The sequence below is a fragment of the Camelus ferus genome, chromosome 33 (genome assembly GCF_009834535.1).
Source record: "Camelus ferus isolate YT-003-E chromosome 33, BCGSAC_Cfer_1.0, whole genome shotgun sequence".
Taxonomy (NCBI): domain Eukaryota; kingdom Metazoa; phylum Chordata; class Mammalia; order Artiodactyla; family Camelidae; genus Camelus; species Camelus ferus.
The window spans coordinates 1,835,563-1,853,391 of record NC_045728.1 but is presented as its reverse complement, the minus strand read 5'-3'; the positions used below and the strand labels follow the sequence as shown (position 1 = coordinate 1,853,391).

Below are 17,829 nucleotides of genomic sequence, written 5' to 3'. Positions count from 1 at the left end.
CCTCCCACCGCTGGTTTCTGCGTCTTCCTTCACGTACCCACCCCTCCAGAAGTGCTTGTGAAAAGCGGTGTACAAACTATATATGGCAAATACATAGCTGCTGTATATAACACGTGTTTGTTTTCATTTTTCTCTCCTGTGTGTCCCTCACCCGACTTAGAGCTAAGTGAGCCCACAAGCTCATCTTTGCTGCAAGGTCAGTATCCTCCCCGCGGTGTGGACGCCCCTCCCCACCCTCTGCTGGAGCCCCCCGCCCCCGGCTGTGCTTCACCTGCGGCTCCCAGCTGCACAGGTGCTGAGTGGATGTTACTGGGAGCCGATGACACTCCGAGGAGAGCTCCCTTTTCTCTGCTTATGTTGTCCACCCTCCCCCGGAAGGGCTGGGAGGGGAGAGGGCAAGAGACAGCGCCGACACCTCGAAGCCCAGAGACCCGCATGAAGCCAAAGGCCGAGAGAGGGAGGCTGAGCCAGCAGGCAGGGAGTCAACCCAGCCCCGGCCCAGCGACAGCAGCAAACGCCGCGAGCGCGAAGGTTCAGGGTGTTCCCGAACCACGGCAGCCGGCTCGCAGGGAGGGCTCCGAGGGAGGGAGGCCGGCAGGGCCAGCGACCTGGGGGGTGCACTGCTCGGTTCCCGTCCAGACAGAGGCCCTCTCTCCTTGCGGGAGCCCTGCGCGCGCGCGGGCAGATGCAGCTCCCTCTCCGTGAACTAGAACCGCTCCGCCTCCCCCTCCTGAGAGCAGCCCCAGCATCCAACCGAGAACACAAGCCCGAGGCTTGGGAGACAGCGCCACACGCCGCAAGCCGCTCCCATCCGGTCTGCGCGGGGGCGGCCGTCCCCCGTCACGCCCCAGGACGCGCCCCGCCGACTCCTCGCCCCAGCCCTCCCCCAGCCCCTTCCACCCCTTCCGCTCAAGCCCGGCCCGCGTGTGACGCCGGCGTCCCTTGTCTCTGTTCGCACAGCCCTGCAGGTCTTCTCAAGGCCACTGGCCAGCCAGAGGGGTTCATTAAGACCACGACCGAGCATTTGGGCAGAAGTGGCCCCGGGCCAAGTGGTGGAATCAAACCCGTGCTGTGTGTGTGTTGTTTTGCTTGTTTTCCATCTTCTAAGGACAGTGTGGACCCTAGGATAGCCCCGCAGGCAGGCAGCTGTGAAGACAGTTGGGGAATGTCTTTCCCACCTTGCACCTGCCCGCCCCGGTCATCCTCATCCCGCCTGCCGCACACCCACCCTGTCCATCCGTTCACACCCGCCTGCGCAAACAGTCATCGGAAGACAGTGTTCGACGTGGCAGGTGGGGGAGGAGGTAGCAGGACTTGCGTTGTATGGGACGCCGTTTGCCAGATGAGGAAAAGGACTTTCATCACGAAAAGATTCAGGGATGCAGTATTCACTTTGGTGACGTGGAGTGCCATGGTGACGAGCCACGGGCAGGGAAACGAAACAGACACAGGACAAGAAAGGGAAGCCGACGGAAGTGCTCAGCAGACGAATCCCCACCTGGTTGGGAGCACGGGACCGGAGGTGGGAGAATCCACCTGCTGACCCAGAGCTGCGCGTCCTCACTGCGTCTGCTGTCCACTGTGAAGCGGGGACGGGTCTCCAGGCCAGCCCTCCACGTGGAGTCTGAGATGCCCTTCTTGCTGGGTGCAGGGCGGTGGGTCAGGGCCAGAGGTAGGAGGGGGGAGGCATCTAGAACATCCAAGACTTGGATTAGGGCGGCCTCCGGTGTAGCTGTTGGACTCTTGTACAGCTCAGGGAGATTTTAGAGAAAACAGACCGTGTGCCGGGGCATTTCTCTCATTCATTCCCGTGTGTGTGTGTGTGTTCTGTTTTTCCCTCCTCCTTTGCTGCCCCCCCGTAGAATAGAGAGCTACCTCTTCTCTCCGGGGTACCCCCACATTATGCTCCCCGCACCTCCGATCTCCACTGACAGGGAGCTCTTGGCTTTAAGAGATGCTCCAGACTCTTCTGCTGCCCAGCATCCAGACGGATGAGAGAGATTCAGACACGAGCATCTCACTCCTTCTCAGCGTCTCCTGCCACCCCTGAAGGATGTCTCTGCTCCCCTTTGCAAACACAACAGATTGCATGTCCGTCTGTCATATTCATATTTGGTGGAGAAGAGTCCCACTGTGATGAACAAGGACTCAGGGATGTGCCCCTGTCCCTCCCTCCCTCCCTCCCCTCCCCCACGGGCCAGCAAGCCGGGCCTCCCTGCAGAGTCAGCAGCTCTGTGGCAGTTCCTCTCCTGTGTCTTTCATCTCCTGGACGTGGAGTCAGATTCGATGGCATCAGTGGGCTGGGTAAGGTTGGCTGATTAATGCCTGTGAACCTCGCGGCAACCGTCAGATCCACTTAGTAAAGAACAGGGAGCGAGTCAACTCTGTGTATCAGAGGGAGACAGTTACAGTCAGGGCGATGGTCAGCTCCGCCCCGCAGAGGACTAAAGACAGTTGATTCAGCCCGGACACCCAGCCGTTGGCATTTCTATGGGACGTGCGTCCAAATACAGAAGGTACAAAACAGAAATCCCCATGCCCTGCTTCTAGAAGGTTTATGTTTCCTTTCTATCCATCCTGCCATGAAATCTGCCCTTCTCTGCCCACCGGACTGGGACGGTGGCCCTGTGCCTCCCTGGGCACTTGGGTTCTGCTACAAGCACTGGGTTTGTTGGCAGGAAGATCACTTTGTGGATTGACCAGAGGTATTGACTTGGAGGTTTAAAGGGAGCGGTTCTTTTTTTATTTTTCATTTTACTTTTCTTTGATTTTTTTCTGTCTTCCTTTTTTTTTTTTACCTCTCTACCTGGCTTTGCATTAATACATCACAACATCGCAAATTTCAGGCAGGTTCGTGAGGAAAATACACACTCAGATTTTAAGGATTGTCTTGTTTTCTTGGTAGCCAAGGGTCTCGAGCTTATGACCAGGGCTCGCGTGGAGGCCCCCAGGGGCTCCTGCTCTGGGGGCTGGACCCAGTGGTGATGGCATGTCACGATGACAAACCCGGCGTGGAAACAGTGTCTGCATCTCTTCCTGGAACCAAGTCACAGCGAGCGGGCAGCAGGAGGGGCGTCTGTGGCAAACATGAGGATACCTTCCTTCTGTCTCCCTCCCACGGGGGCAGAAGGACATCCTCGTCTGCTCAAGACTTGAACCAGTGCTCCCGGGAAAAGCCCAAGGACGAGCTCTAGGAAGGTCAGGAATGAGGGTCACACAGTCCTGCACCTGCGTGGCCACTGAAGCGCGATGCCCTCGGGGGCCACAGGGAGGAGTGTCTGCACGGGGCAGCGGGGCTGGAGGTGTTGCAGACCTCTGCCGTGGAGAAGGCCACTTCTGCTTCTGCGGCACTGTGGGCCAGTCGCTTCTCCCCCTGAGAGGTCCAGCAAGCACGACCGCCCCCGGGACCCCGCCCTGCCGCCGGCCACCAGCCCCATCTAAGCCAGCAGCCCCGCTGTGCCGCAGGCCACGCTCCCCGACATGTGCCCACGTCCACGTGCGTGTGGTTTGGGGTGAAAGGCCGGGTGGCTTTCTGCTCCAAGATTCTCTGCAGACCGTCCTTCCGCTTTCCAGCTACCTCTGTCCTGCGCCAGGAAACTCAAGCCAGGGGTACCTGGATGAGACAGTTCATGAGAACAGCCTCTCCTTGGCTTCTGGGCTGGTTTCTAGGGCCCAGCTGTCTCCCCCGGGGACTGTCCTTGCTAAACGCGCAGACCGCGTGGGCCAGCCAGCCCGCCCGCCTTCCTCCGCCACCCTGACTCTACGTCAGCTCTTCCCTGAGTCACCCCTTCCACTCCTGATCAGTAAACCAGCCCTTACGTCCATCACTACTAGGTCCAGCCCCCGTCTTTTCGGGAGAGGCTTCTCAGCGTTGCTGATGTCCACTTGGATGAAGAGGGCTCTGGTGTCTCAGGGGCCTTTGGAGAGTGGACTGAGAGCTTGTACTCGCGGGGACGATCTCATCTGATTTTGGCCAGGTGTTGTAGCTGGTGCAGACTGACTTTCTCCTAGGTCATCTTTCCTCCGCTGCGTGACGACCTTTGTGCAGAGAATCGTATCACTTCAGTGCAAAAGGCTTCAATGTCATTTTCTTTTCTTTTTTAGCTTTATTTTCCTGTATTTCAGGTAGAATTGACAGGCAGAATTGTAAGATACCATCACGGTGGTTTGATAGTCTCTGTGGAAGGGTTGTCCGTCCTCTGTATCGAGGGCGGGCACACGCAGAGGCGCCCAGCTGAAGAGGGAACTGGGAGATTGGAGAGCATCCCGCTTCCAGCCGGTCAGGAGGACAGGCCCTTCGGATCGTCCTGAGAGCTTGGAGTTGGTGAAGCGGGGGTCCTTCCCGGGCTAGCCAGCAGGGAGGGGCTGGCGCCCAGATGGCCACGGGCGGCTCTCAGCAGCGCAGACGCAGGTCTTACTGCCTTGGGTTACCCCAGATTGACGAGGCCTCCGGGCCAGCCTTCTGCTGGCTGACTCCTTAGAAGCCAAGTATAGATGCCTCGGCCCCTCTGGTACTTCCTCTCACCAGCGTTTCTAAAATGCATAGATGGGTGCAGCTTAACACAGCCTGGGTGCCAGCACTCAGGGTGCTACAGGACGGTCCGTTTGAATCAGCCGATTTTATGCTAAAGCCCACAGACTCCAGCTAAGAAAGAAGGTTGCTCTGCAGAGAAGTCTTCTTGGGCTTGGGCCCCCGGCTGTGTGGTGCGGGCGTCCCCTGTGGACACAGGTGGGGGTGCGGACTCCCTCCGGGTCAGGGATCCGCTGTGAGGACCATTCACATCCTTCCCCAGCCCCTGCCTCAGCCGAGGGCGCCACGTCCCAGCAAGGCCGTGGTGCGAGGATGCGGGCTGGGCTGTGGTCTGGACAGCAGGGGCTGGACCGGAGTACCGGCTCCTCCCCGAAAACCATCGGAGGGTGAAGCTGGCGTGCCCTGCGGCTTTCTGCCTTGACAGTGGCGGTGTTTCATTTCTTTTAGAAGTGAAAACCACGGCTCTGAGCCCTGGGAAAGGTTGGCATGTCTCCTGTCCAGGCAGCTGCTGCCTTGGTGGGATGGGGCACCCAAAACTCTTTGCCTTCCTCCAAGATGCCTTCCCTTCAGCGCTAACCCCAGGAAGCAGCCCAGTGGGAACCACCCTGACCTTGGGCCGGCCTGGCGTCAACTTAGCTTAACCGTCCCCAAGGCCCCAAGGGCACCCGATTCTCCCCAGGTGCTTCCTCCCCCTCGCGGAGGTCTAACTCGTCTCTGCTGCCAAGACTAACGAGCGCCCGTCAGGGCCCAGAATAGCCCCGCGTCTGGGCCCCACTGCGCAGGGCCTGCCTCTCGCCCTGCACACGGATGCTCTAACGCAGTGATCTCCTCAGATCCTGGCCTTGGGTGCTGGCCTCGCTCACCCCGCTCTCCCTCCCTCTGCCTAACTCGGAGCCGGAAGGGACGTGTCGGGAGGGAGGGGAAGGGGGACGGGAGGGGGAGGTTCTGGGTGAGTCACTTGGCTACAAATAAAATGCTTCTTATTTGAGGCTTTCATTCTTGCCAGATGTTTCCGATGGATAATTGACACTCATCACGGTTTCCCGGGACCCTAACTGTCCTGGTAATTAGTCTCTTTCGGCCTCCACAGCTCTCTAATGAGTCAGAGGCAACAGAGGCCTGCGGCGCAGAGTGGAGGCCAGGCTGGGTGGGGACAGAGGCCTCGTCTGTGTGGCCGAGTTCCCGGACAGGTGGGCTGATGTTCGCTCTGGCCAGTGTGGGCGCTGAAGGGTCCTTGCTCCAGGATCCTGGGGTTCACCCGGCACAGAAGGTCCTCCTCTCGAAGTGGTCTTCCCATGCTGGTCGGCGGGGGGTGGCCTGTGCGGTGCCCAGCGTCTCCTGTGGCCTCATTCTTTTTTCTCCCTTACTCTCCAGGGACGTGTGAGTTACACAAAGCGACGGCTCTGGGTTAGTGGGAAGGAGATTGTATTTGGTGGCAGAAGTCAAGGGACCTTGGGGAAATCATTTAAGTTCCCTGAGGTTGAGAGTCCACACATTAGACAGAGGATAATCATCTTCATGTCACGCATGAGGGTTTAAGGGGCTGGAACCCCTTCCCAGCTGCGAGCGCTCCGCCTGGAATTCTAATCAACGTGGTTCTTCCGTGTAGAGCTTCCCTCAACCACAGGAATTTTCAGGGACTTTTATTGGAAATCATTAGAAAAAGAGAGGAAGGGTGTTTTTGAAGAGAAAATTGAGGTAAAGCAGAAGGCACGGTAAAAAAAAGAATGTTTTGCTTTGTTTTGAGTCTGTCTTTTTTTTTTTTCCCTCCAAGTAGAACCTTAAGAGAAAGGAAAACACAGAGACAAAGTAAACATGGACTCATCAGCGTGGCTCACAACGTTCTGGTCCCTTCCTTCCTTCAACAAACGTTTAGTAAATTCCTGCCGTGGGCCCAGCTGGGCACAGACCCCGCCCTTACAGAGCTGACAGCACAGAGGGGGAAATGCACGGGAGACAAATAAAGAGGGCTGTAGGACAGGGTGGTGCGCGTTTTAACAGTGGGGTGTGTATGGGCTGTGGACGTGGACTGGAGCAAGTCAAGGAAGGCTGCCTGGAAGAGGTGACTGGGGGCCAGAACAGAACCTGGAACAGGGGTGGGAGTGAGCTGGGCGAAGAGCATTTCAGCAGGTGTGAGGATGGGAAGGAGCGACGAGAGGCTGTTGCAGGGAGTCGGGGCAGGGAGACCCTGGGGCACGCGTGGCGGGAAGAGAGGCTAAGCTGGCTGGCGGCTCGTGGGCTATGAAATGTGGAGTGTGCTACCGAGCAGCTGGGGAGTTGTGTGAAGGCTGAAGGAATCAGACAGGTTAACAGTCTGGTCAGCTTGGAGTCACAGACACATCAGCCTGGGGTCTGCGTAAGGAGTAAACCCAGGAGTCCAGGCTGCAGGTGGCAGAGAGCCAGTGCGTGTCCTCTTCCAGGGGACATGGGGAGACCCCACCTGCAGCTTTCCCCTGGGACCACCCCATCTCCTCCTCCAGAGCAGCTGTGTCCAGATGGGGGGCCAGGACAGGCTAAGAGAGGGCGGGCCGGGGAGGAGAGGGCGTGGGGGTCGAGGCCCGCTGGACGGGGTCTCCAGAGGGAGTGACTGCCCCACGGGCGGGCCTGGGACAGGAGGGTGGCGGCTTGTTCAGGCACATCACACAGGGGTGCCCTTTTCCTTTCTTCTCTGGGAAGAGTTCTCTGACGCAAGAGTCAGGCGCCCTCCCTGCAGGCTCTCTGGGGGCGTCCCAGCACGAAGGGCCTACAAGGGCACAGCCCTGAGCAGAAACACACGTCCGAAGGAGCACCTGCTGCGCCACGGCCACTGCCAGGCGCCCCGTGTCGGCCACCCCCTGCCTCCCCCCACCAGACGCTGCAGGCTCCCTGGCCGGCAAACATGGTTTCTGATCTTTCTTACCTGGTAACCAAGCCGGGCCCCCGCCGGGCTGTCTGCCTGGCGTGTGGTGGCCTCCGTCCTCCTCCGCAGGGACTCTGCAGGCCGGGCAGCCCTGGGAGGGGGGAGGGCAGGAGAGACAGAAGAGCCCCCCTCCTCCTTCCACGGGGCGGGCAGTGGGTTTCAGAGCTGTGCGAGCCCGCGTTCTGGAGAGACAAAGGTGAAAGAGGACAGGGGCCCTGTGCCAACGGACGCGCGTGGGTCCGGACGCCGCGAGCCAGGCGCGCAGGACACGTGTAGAGTCGCGGAGCTGTGTGCACGTGGGCAGCGGGTGCAGCCACTGACCCTGCCCATCAACTCGGAACTGGCTGCTCCCAGGGGCTCAGGACAGCCTCCGCGCCTCAGGGTCAGCGCCGGGCTCGGGCAGGGGTCTGGCAGGGAGGATCAGGATGCGGAGTGGCCCAGAGGCAAAGGGCTTCCTCACAGGAGAGAAAGAGGGAGCCCCTCCCTCTAGGAGCCCGCAGGGCGGCTTCTCTCCTGGGATTCCAAGGAATGCTGTGTAGACGGCAGTGAGTGAGCGTAACTGCCTGGAGTTTCTGCTGGTGGTTTATGTAGAAACGACTAGTTAGCTTTAGAAGATGCAGTCGGTGGTCAGCGATACGCACCTCTGACGCTGAGCCGTAAGTCGCCCGGAGCCTCTGGGAGCGCTCCTTTGTCCCCTGCGCCCGACGTGGGCTGGGGGAAGGACGGCGTTCCACTGCCCTTGCCTTCGGCTCCGTGTCGCCCAGTCCCCCTTCCTGGAGGAGGGCAGAGCGGTGTCCCCGTGCTTCTCATCGCGAGAACTTGCACCGCCAAGACGCTCGGGTCTTGGGGATAGAGCTGTTGGGGAGGAAGGAAATTTCCACCCCCCTTCTAGGTCCTTCTGGCTGGTCTAAGAATTAAACTGACATGAGACAGATGAACAGAAGAAAATAAAATGAAAGTTGAATAACATAAATACATGGAAGAGACTCAGGGGAACTGATTCACTCACCAAAATGGCCCCATCCCTCACCTTTACTTATTTTTCCTTTTATTTTTTAATCGAAGTATAATCAGTTTACCATGGGTCAATTTCTGGTGCGCAGCATCCTGTTTCAGTCACACATACACATACATACTTTCCTTCTTCATGTTCTTTTTCATTATAGGTCACTACATCCCCTTTAATACCATCTTCAGCTAAAGACAAAAGATGTTGGGGGCAGGGCTTTGGGACTTCAAAGGGGAGGAGGGCGAGTCATCTGGAGACGGAAAAGCAAACGTTTGGTAAAGGAGCAGTGCTGGGCCAGGCAGAGAGATGGGGCCCAGGGAGGTGTCTTAACAGCGACCCTGCAGGTTCCTCCCCGTCTGCACTCCTGGTTCACGCTGCTCCGGGAACAGGCACCCCGCGCACAGACGTCTGAGTTCTGCAGGTGGTTGGGGGGAGGGGGAAGGTTCTCCCTGAGTCTTTTGGGCCGTGATTATTTCAGCGCGGAATACTCTGCATGCCAAAGAGGGGTTTTGGGGGGCAAATGTTGCTTCCCCCACTTGGAACCAGGCGCCAGAGAAACACATTTTGGGTGACCTGCTGCATTTCAAACTTGTGACTGTCCATTTAGCCACCGCCCCAGGATCAGACTTGTCCCCAAGGTCCAAGAAGTAGCTCATGTGGGCAGTGCTCACAGCCCGGGTGCTCTAGGACTTGCGGGGTAAGGCCACGTGGGCTCACGAAGCTGGCTCGGTGCTGACCTGCCTCAGCCGGAGGTGCCTCCGTGCCCGGTGTCCAGGTCAGGCGAGCAGGCCTGGCTTTGTTCCTTCGACTCGGTGAGGACATGGGCTTAGGGAGGACACCAGCTTTAAACACCTCTGTTAGATTCAAGGCCACAGAGCCTGCCAGAGTGAGTCCAGTCCAGGAAGGCGCTCGGCTCCATTAGGTACCTGATCCATCTAGGCATCGACGCTTGCGTGTGCTGTGCCTGAATCAGAGCTCCGTTCGTTACGGGTGTTCGTGGCCACGGGGCTGAGGGAGCCAGGAAGCTTATGCTTCACGTGATGAGGAAGTTGCTGGGGGATTTGGTGCCCTCAGAGTTTTCTTGCCTCCTGAACTTGGTTCCATCTCAAGGCCGGCCATGTGCCTCTTAGGGAACTGTGCGGTCCACCTCCCACCCACAGACGTCGCCTCTGGCAGGCCCTGCGTCGCACTGCCCACACATCCCCGCTTCCTTCCATGCACACTGCGAAAGGCCTCCTGTTTCTTTGCCTGGTCCTACCCCGGGCGGGCTGGCTGTGGCCTTTCAGGCAGGTGGTACTTGAGCCAGGTCTTCTACTGCCTCGTCCAGATGCGAGAGAGGCCCAGTGTTGCAGGCTGGAGCCCGGGCACTGCCTTCAGACCGGTGACTGACAGGACAGATGCCAGGCAGGTGCGGCCGTGGGCGTGTCCAGCAGGTGCCCTCCTGCAGGACACGGGGAGCACAGGTGGGGCGGCTAGAGGGGCACATGGATGCATAAGGCAGGCAGTGCTCAGAGGGGCTGGACGTTGATGCAGACGATGCCGGGGCCTAGCTCTCTGGAGTTCTGTGTAGGGTATTACTTAATCTGCCGCCTTCTTCTTGAACTTGACCCTGGGCTGTGGCCTTGCACGTTCTGACAGTAAAGGGGTAGCCACCACCTGCACACGGTGGTGACCTGAGCCTCAGGTCCCCTCCCGCCCAGGCCGGCTCCCCTCTCCTCAGCTGCGTCCACGGGACCGAGGCTGCGGAGGGCTCCCGCCAGCGAGGCCTGGTTTGCCGTGCGGAGCCGGACCGCGGACCGCGCCCAGTCGGGCGCCTCTGCAGCAGGCGGGCTCCTGACAGCGCGCTCTCTCCGCAGGCCCCGGCGCCGTCAGCGAGGTGAGCAACGGGACGCCCCGGAGGGCAGGCTGCGCGCGGCTGCTCCCGCTCCTCGTCTTGCACCTCTTCCTCCTCAAGTTTTGATGTGAGTGCCACCTCCCCCGCCGGGGACGAGCCGCTGCCGCTGCGACCACAGCGCATCCGCAACGGCAAGACAGCGACCTGAGCACCCCTGTCCCAAGTCAGACGTAGCCCCACGAAACTCAGAGAAGCAGAGCCTGACGGGACGCAGGTTCCGGGGGGGCAGAGTACTCTGGGGAAGCAAGGTGAACAAGGAAATTGGAAGCCGCCTTGCAGAGATGTAGGTACAACTGAGTTTTCTTTCTTTTTTTCTTTCTTTCTTTCTTTCTTTCTTTTTTTTCCAAACGGGAAGAAGGCACGCGGGCTGTGGACCCACCTGCACGCCGCATCGTGTGGCCTCTGTGACCAGGCGGGCAGGGCTCAGCCGCTCTGCCCACCGCGGTGCCCCCCACCAAGGAAACTTCTGGAGTCGGCCACCCCACGTTCCGTCAATAGAGACAAACGCAGTGAGACGTGAGGGCCCGGGGTGCCGCGGTGGCCCGGCTCCCAGACTGTGTCACTATTGTGTGTGTGATGAAATGCAGAATCAAAAAAAATAAATAAATAAAAAGGAAATGAAACAAGACAGCCTGAGGGCTACAGCAGCCCCACAACCGAGAGTCACAAAAGATGTCGTTAAGCTTTGGGTTTGTTTTCCATTCGACTACACGGACATCATGGATAATAAGGGATTCTGAGTCATTATTAATCTCATTAATTATATTTTCTGATACGCGTCTAAAACTTAGCTGCAAAAACAAGACAAAACTAAAAGGATACACAAATGAAAGGAGCGAAGAGAAGTATGTTTGTTAAACATTAAACGTGAATAGTGTGTTGTTACCTAGGTTTACACTCGGTGGACCACACGCCAGGCATCAACCCCCTGGTGAGGATTTGGCAAATCCACCAAAAAAAAAAAAAAAGCAATTTAACCAACACCTCCACCAGCGCTACAGATTTCTCCTTCTCCTGGCATTTAACGCAGACAATACTATGCTTCTCCGTGCTGTTTAGAAACAGAAGGGCGACCTGCACTGTATCCTGAGTTTGCGGTGATGCTTCCTTTAATGACCTATATTATACAGTATATATATACATATATTTTTTTCGTTAGAGTTCTAGCCGTTTAATTTCTCAGCAGGGTCCTTTCTCAGACATTATTCTGCATGCTGTAAATGACGTTAGCTGTGTGTTGACCTTCTAAAAGATGATAGAGTTTACTGGTGATTGTGTAATCAGCTCCTGCCTTTTTCTTTTCTTGGGTTATTGACACGTCAGAGACATTTATAAAACGTGAAAAGAGAAACAGAGCCCTAACACCACGCGTAGCATCTTTTCCAGGTGTGCTCTCGGAGGCGAGGGCCGACACAGGAGCCCCACGCCTCCCAGCGCCTCGGGACGAGCAGCAGGCAGCTGCCCCGACCCGGCAGTCAGTCACCACTCGCTCCAGCCCGGACGGGGATCGCGGGTGCCTTTGTGGTCGCTGGAGAGTTGAGCCCTCCCGGTTTATTTTATTTAATTCCCCACCTTTGTGTGCGTGTGCGTGGAAGAGAAGAGAATGCAGTTTTTAGGGAAGCTTTTATTCCTCCCCTGAAGTCTGGGAGCCAGAGGGGCCTCGAGGGGGGTCCCGGATGCGTAGAGGGGAAGTGGGATTGGGGGTTAGGGGAGGGAGCGGTTGTCTCTGACTTGACATTAAAAAGTGTTCCATGTCCCTCTGCACCTGGTGTGGTACCTCATTCTCAAGCGGGGGGTGAGGGGAGAGGAGCCTGCGCGGCTCCAGCGTGAAGAACACGGAGGGGTCTGGCTCCGGATTCAGGCTACTGCTCTGTGGACCCCTCGAGGGTGGAGTGGGCTCTGAGCACAGGCAGGGGTTCAGGAAACCACCTTCTGCTCCAACAGAAGCACGGAAGGTGGGTCTCGTGGTTTCTGCACCTCCAGGGCCACCAGAAGTTCAAGGGCGAGGCTGACAGCACCTGGCTGCGTTCAGATGCCTCCCCTGGTCACCAGGGCGGAATGCAAGTCCCACTAGGGAAAGGCTGTCACGTGTGAGCAGCTCTGGGAGGCAGCCACCCTCCCGGTAGCACAGCGATCACCAGAAAAACCCCTCAGAACCTTGCGGTTTGCTACCGAGCAATCCCAAATCACATCAACCGGTGTTTTGGGGACTGCCTTCCATCCAAGCCTGCCTCCCAAACCTTGTCTCTAGCCACAAATTAAGAGAAAAGGTAGGTTTTAATATGTAATGGTTTTCAAATAATTCTAGCCCGTTCTGATTGATTCTGGGAATTAAGTAAGTAGCTGAAGATTCACTGAGAGTCGGAAAGGAGGTCAGAGCCGGAACACTTGGGAATTATTGCACTTGTGCCCTTGGGGGCCCAGTTCCCCCCAAGAGGAGGGGGAATGCTTGAGAAGGGCAGTGTCATTTCCAGCGGCTGCCAGCAGAACTGAGAAGTGACTGTCGACTTCAGGTTTCTTTGTGTCCTCTGACCTCCCACCCCCACCACCAGGTGCCAGAGACTCCGCTTCCTCCTGGCGTCGTGGTCCCGAGTGGCTGAGCCCGCCCCGCACACCGGGGCTGCACCGCTGTCACCCCTCCCTGAGGTCTCTGGGCTGCTGAAGGCGGGGGCTGCGGGCCTCCGGAGACTGGAAGTGGGTGGGTGAGATTTACTAGCTCCCTTGTGACCGGAACGTCTACAGACTCGGACCAGAGGGTTTCAGTGTGGATCCCGCTTGCTGGAATAGAGTAGGGAAAACATAGGTCATTTCCATACGTCTTCTAAACTCGCGCCCAGAACACCTCTGAATAAAAGGTACCAAGGCGTCTGCAGACAGAGGCTTCCTAGACGTGGCCGGGACCGGAGCGCACAGCGGCCCGTGACCCCGCTGGGTTCAGAGATTTCTCGTCCGTGTCTACGAAGCGTAACTCCCATCACCCGATCACCATCCCTCCCGGAGTGACTGGTCTGTCACCACCGGCTTTGTAAAGGGACAGCGATGAGGAGGACTTCACTTTACCTGCTTGCCGATCTGACAGCCCTTCCCACCTGGCGGCTCTCCGTCGCTCTGGTCCTCCGAGAGCACGTGTCTCAGAACCAGCTTCGCCACGACGGCTGCCTCCAGCAGGCAGGGCCACTCCCTCGCCTGCTTCACGAGCGTGCCCTCCCATCTTCTGCTCAGGGCGCCACCCACGCCCCGATCTGCTGAATTTCAGGTTTTAACGGAAGCCCATGAGGAAGGGCCTCCAGCCAGACTTAGAGCTCAATGCCGGAGGACACGGCTTTGATAAGCCCCATGAGGGTGGTTCCCGGCCTCTCTCCCCGGGAAACAGGAGCTCGGTCAAGCGGCACTCATTAGCGCGAGTGCAGAAAGCATCCTGACCGGTGTGTGGGCTGTTTTTCCGGGCACAGGTGCTGATGGAAGACTATTGCCGCGGGCGGGCCTGCACTCCCCACATTCTGGACCGCTGGGACTCAAGCCACCGGCACACGTTAGGATTCATCCACTATCTCTCGCCGGAGGCTGTCCTTTGGGGAAACCAGGATGTAGGTTTTGCAGATTTTACCCCATAGGGGGGTGTTGTGTGTGTGTGTGTATGGGGACGGTGGTGCTCGTGGGGGGTGTTCAAGCCCTAAGCCTGCTAACCAGACACGCCAGCAGAATCACATTCATCTTCTTTCAAGTTGCCACTCCCTCCTAGCCCCACAGGGCGCCTCCCCCATGCCTGGCCCTTAAACTCTTCCCCTCAGCGGGCTCAGAGGTCCACCCTGAGGCGTCAGCAGCCCTGCCTTCTGCCGAGCAGGGTTTGCAAAACTGGAGCCGCACTGCTGCTGGTGATCCTCAGATGCTCCTTGCTGTCACTGTGGGTGGTGATGATGGCAGGTGGTGATGAATGACAGCCTCTGTCCTCCACGCTGGAGATCAGTCAGCAAGTGAATTAACACCAGAATCTGACGGAGGCGCTGCGCGTTCCATCGGCTTGACCCCATCCCTGTCTTAGGCCTCTGAACCCTGAGTTTAGAAGGGAAGACAGCCACACTGATCAATCACAGGAATGTCCCTTTAATGTGTGGGGGTTTTTTGATTAAAAATGTGTAATCTGGAAACAGCAATTCATCCACAATTAAAAAAAAATTCTCATGGTGGTAAAAGTTTGAAGTATTTCTCATTAGAGGAGAATGACCTGTGTAGAAGGGGAGATGTGGCCGGTGACCGTCCAGCCCTGGGAGCCCGGCCGCTGCCCTGCTGCTGCTGGCCGAGCGTACACACACATGACGGTCGTTCACCCGTCACCAGAAGAACAGCTGAGAACTGAGGCTGTTTGTATCCATGCGAGGCACTAGCTAATACCTTTCAAGCATTTTTCAAAATGTTTGTTTTAGAGCAGATCCCAGAACTAATTCAGTTCAGAACTTGCTCCCTGGGGCTTGAGCTGGCAGGGGTGTCTCTTTTGCCACGCCTGCAGCTATCAGTTCTCACCCTCTCTGCTCTTAATTCAGGCAGGATTTCCGTGAGCGTCCAGCGCTGTCTGCCTCCGAGACAGTCCGTGCACGTGGACAGCCCCGTGGGTGTGAGCCACGGAGACCTCCGGTCTCTGCATCTTCACATCTTCATGCTCGCCTTCCCGCTCCCACAGCCCTGCCCGCCCCCACACATAGCCTTACGTGACGGAAACAGCAGGCTTTCCACGGAAGACGCCCTAATTTCTCAAGAGCTCAAGTTGAGGTTACTTCTTACAGTGACTATCGGATGCATCTTGATGCAGGATCTCATCTGGAGGAGGCTTGGTTTGGCTTTAGTGGTTTGAATGTTGGTTTAACCCCAACGGCAAGCCTCCAGGTAACTCAGATATATGCTTCTGACATATTACAAAAGCCTGAGTTCATTTCCATATCCTTACGGATCATTAGCATTATTTGAAAGTGAATTGCTCCTCCCTCAGAGTCTCTATTTGATTAGAACTTGCGAGAAATATAAGTTGGCTATGGCCGTAGCGTTTACCTGTCTCCTGGTGAATCTGTGTTTTGGAATTCCTGAGTATTTGCTAAGGAACAGAATTGCTCATCAGTAGAACAGGTTTTAGTTCTGATCCCACGACTAGCTAGCTGGGTTCCTTGTCCTTATCTTTTGTGTAAGATGTTGTGATGGAAGATTGCTAATTTTTTTCTATCTTTAAAATTAAATAATCAAGTAATTTCAGATTTTATAAGAATTCTGCAAGAAAAAATTGGAAGGCTGCGTTACTGATAAATGACAGTCGACGCTGTGAATCTGGGTAGGTTCCACAGCCAGCGCCTTGTCTTTGTGTCCGGAACGGCTCAGAGGAAGGGAGCGCACAGCCTTGTGCTGCCGCTTCTGCAGGTCTCTGAAGCGGCTCCTTGAGGAGAACCTGAGGGCCAGACCCTGCGGCCCTCGGAAGGGACTGTTGTCTAAGAAAAGACGGCGGCTTTTTCTGGAACAAGAAGTGATATTAGCCCCGAGCTGCTGTTCAGTTTTGATCTCTGTGTGACACAAGTCGAACAAGGGAGAGTGGACTGTCGTGCATCTCAAAGTCTGGGGACGGAATCCATGTCGGGACTCGGCGCAATCCTCCGTCCCCAGTAACAATGTGTGCGTGTGCGTGTGCGCGTGTGGTATTTACTGTAATTACTTCTTCACTTAATTCTTCAAAACAGGTGACACCTGCTCGCCCCAAGATCCATCTTCAAAATAACAGGAGAGAGTAACGAAGAGAGGGGTCTCCAGATGCGGTTTATCATGATTGTATCGCATCGTCCCGACAAGTGTTCTGCTCAAGAGCCCAGACACAGTTTGTGCAGGTCTCGTTAGAAGCACTGGAGTGTTGTTGGGTGGGTTCTAGCCTCCCTGAGTCCCCGCAGCGTGCATCCTGCCCCCTGGACTCCGGGCTTCCCTGGGGACTCCTCTGTGAAGAGCAGGGGTGTGCGAGGCGGCGGACGGAGCTCAGTCCCAGCTTCACTCACGTGCAGGGCTGATGGGAGGACCAGATGGGGACATCCAGCCGTGTCTGCGGCACCGCGAAGGGCGTCACGTGGAGCACGTGTGGGTGAGGGAGGGGTCCTTGCCGCCCCTTGGAAGGATGAGGGAGAAAGATGAGGGAACACAAAATAAATTGCTTTATCGAGTGGCAGACTCACGCCGTCTCCATGTCATTCTTTTCACTCCTGCCCCCAGTTCCTCGCGTTCACACCCTCACAGAGGGAGACAGACAGGGACTAGATGCAGGGCAACAGGTGCCGTCTGCTAAGTGCAAAATTCCTCTCTCTCAGTGTCCTAATGGAGTTTAAAAAGCAAGAAAAATGAAAAGCAAAAGATAAAATAGAGAAGAAATCTAAAAAGAGAAACTTCTCCCTGAGTGCGCAGGCAGGCGGGCTGCAGGGACAGACCAGGAGCAGGTCAGTGGTGCCCGAGGGCGTGGAGGTGGGGCCCTGCCTCCTTCCCCGCTGGCCACTGCGAGCATCGCCCCCAGCCAGGCTCTGGATGAAACACAGTCAGATTTTGCATATTGAGGGTGGTGCGAGCATCACACACCAGTTAACCTCTCAGTTTCGTGAGGACTGGGTGTAGGTAAGAAAATACGGGAAAAGCTGCATTCTAGTCCAAACCAGCCTCAGGCTGGCTGTGGGCTCGGCGGCAGGGCATGGTGCCTCCCGGGGCCTGGATCTCCCACCTAGGAACGTGAACGTCGCCGAGCTCCGGCATCCTCCGGCCACCCCTGCACTCCTATGCAGCCCCCAGCTGTTTCCAGAAGTAGGACGGGGCTGCGTCCGCAACCCAGGGAGAGCCCGGGGCAGCATGGAAGCCACATCTCCCTCGGCACTCAACTAGGAAGGACCCCCTCTCTGGGGCAACAGAAAGATGCAAAGGATGCCATTCTCAAATACTTCTGACACCTAGGCCCCCAATCATTTTGGCATCAATATATGACTTTTTCCCCAGCCACACATAGAATTTTTCTTCCAGATGCATGCCCAACTGGCAAGGAGGAAGTCCTTCTGACTAGATAGCCCACTAACCAGCCCCCACGGCCTCCTTAGCAGCCTTTTTTTCTATGCATGTCCCTTCACCACTCCCTCCAGCGCAGCCTACCTTTGCAGTAATAACCTAAGGAAACAGATGCCTGAGAAGAGCCAATGGGAAAAAGCGTGAAGTGTTCTGTTCACGACGTTGTTCTAACACCACTTTGTTACACTGGGCGTTCAGGGTGAAGTTATGACGCTGAGGAAAGGCATGTGACCTGGTTGGGCCGCACCTGGGAGCATGTGTCACTCACACCTGAGCTAGATGTGCACGCCAGCCCAGGTCGCTGTCAGGGGCTTAGCCGGCAACTGAGGCAGCCCTGCGGTATAACTGCACTGACAAACTCTGGCCACGGGGTCAGCTTCAGTCAGGAAAGTTAGCTGGACTTTGGCACTTTATTCAGCTTTAGCCGCCTG

General features: G+C 56.9%; 1 protein-coding gene across 6 annotated transcripts in view; it reads left to right on the top strand.

Annotated features, from left to right (window-relative positions):
* Positions 1 to 11,301, top strand: part of NTM (neurotrimin) — an 820,661-nt gene extending 809,360 nt beyond the window's left edge. For 3 of the 6 annotated variants that reach the window (XM_032472417.1, XM_032472419.1, XM_032472420.1), the window contains 2 exons: positions 10,296 to 10,400; positions 10,689 to 11,301. In XM_032472417.1, coding sequence (XP_032328308.1) covers positions 10,296 to 10,400; positions 10,689 to 10,935 — 352 coding nt within the window. In that variant the 3' untranslated portion in view covers positions 10,936 to 11,301. The remainder of the gene's footprint in view (positions 1 to 10,295; positions 10,401 to 10,688) is intronic. The other 3 variants (XM_032472418.1, XM_032472422.1, XM_032472421.1) reach the window with 3 other exon arrangements.
* Positions 11,302 to 17,829: the final 6,528 nt, after the last annotated feature.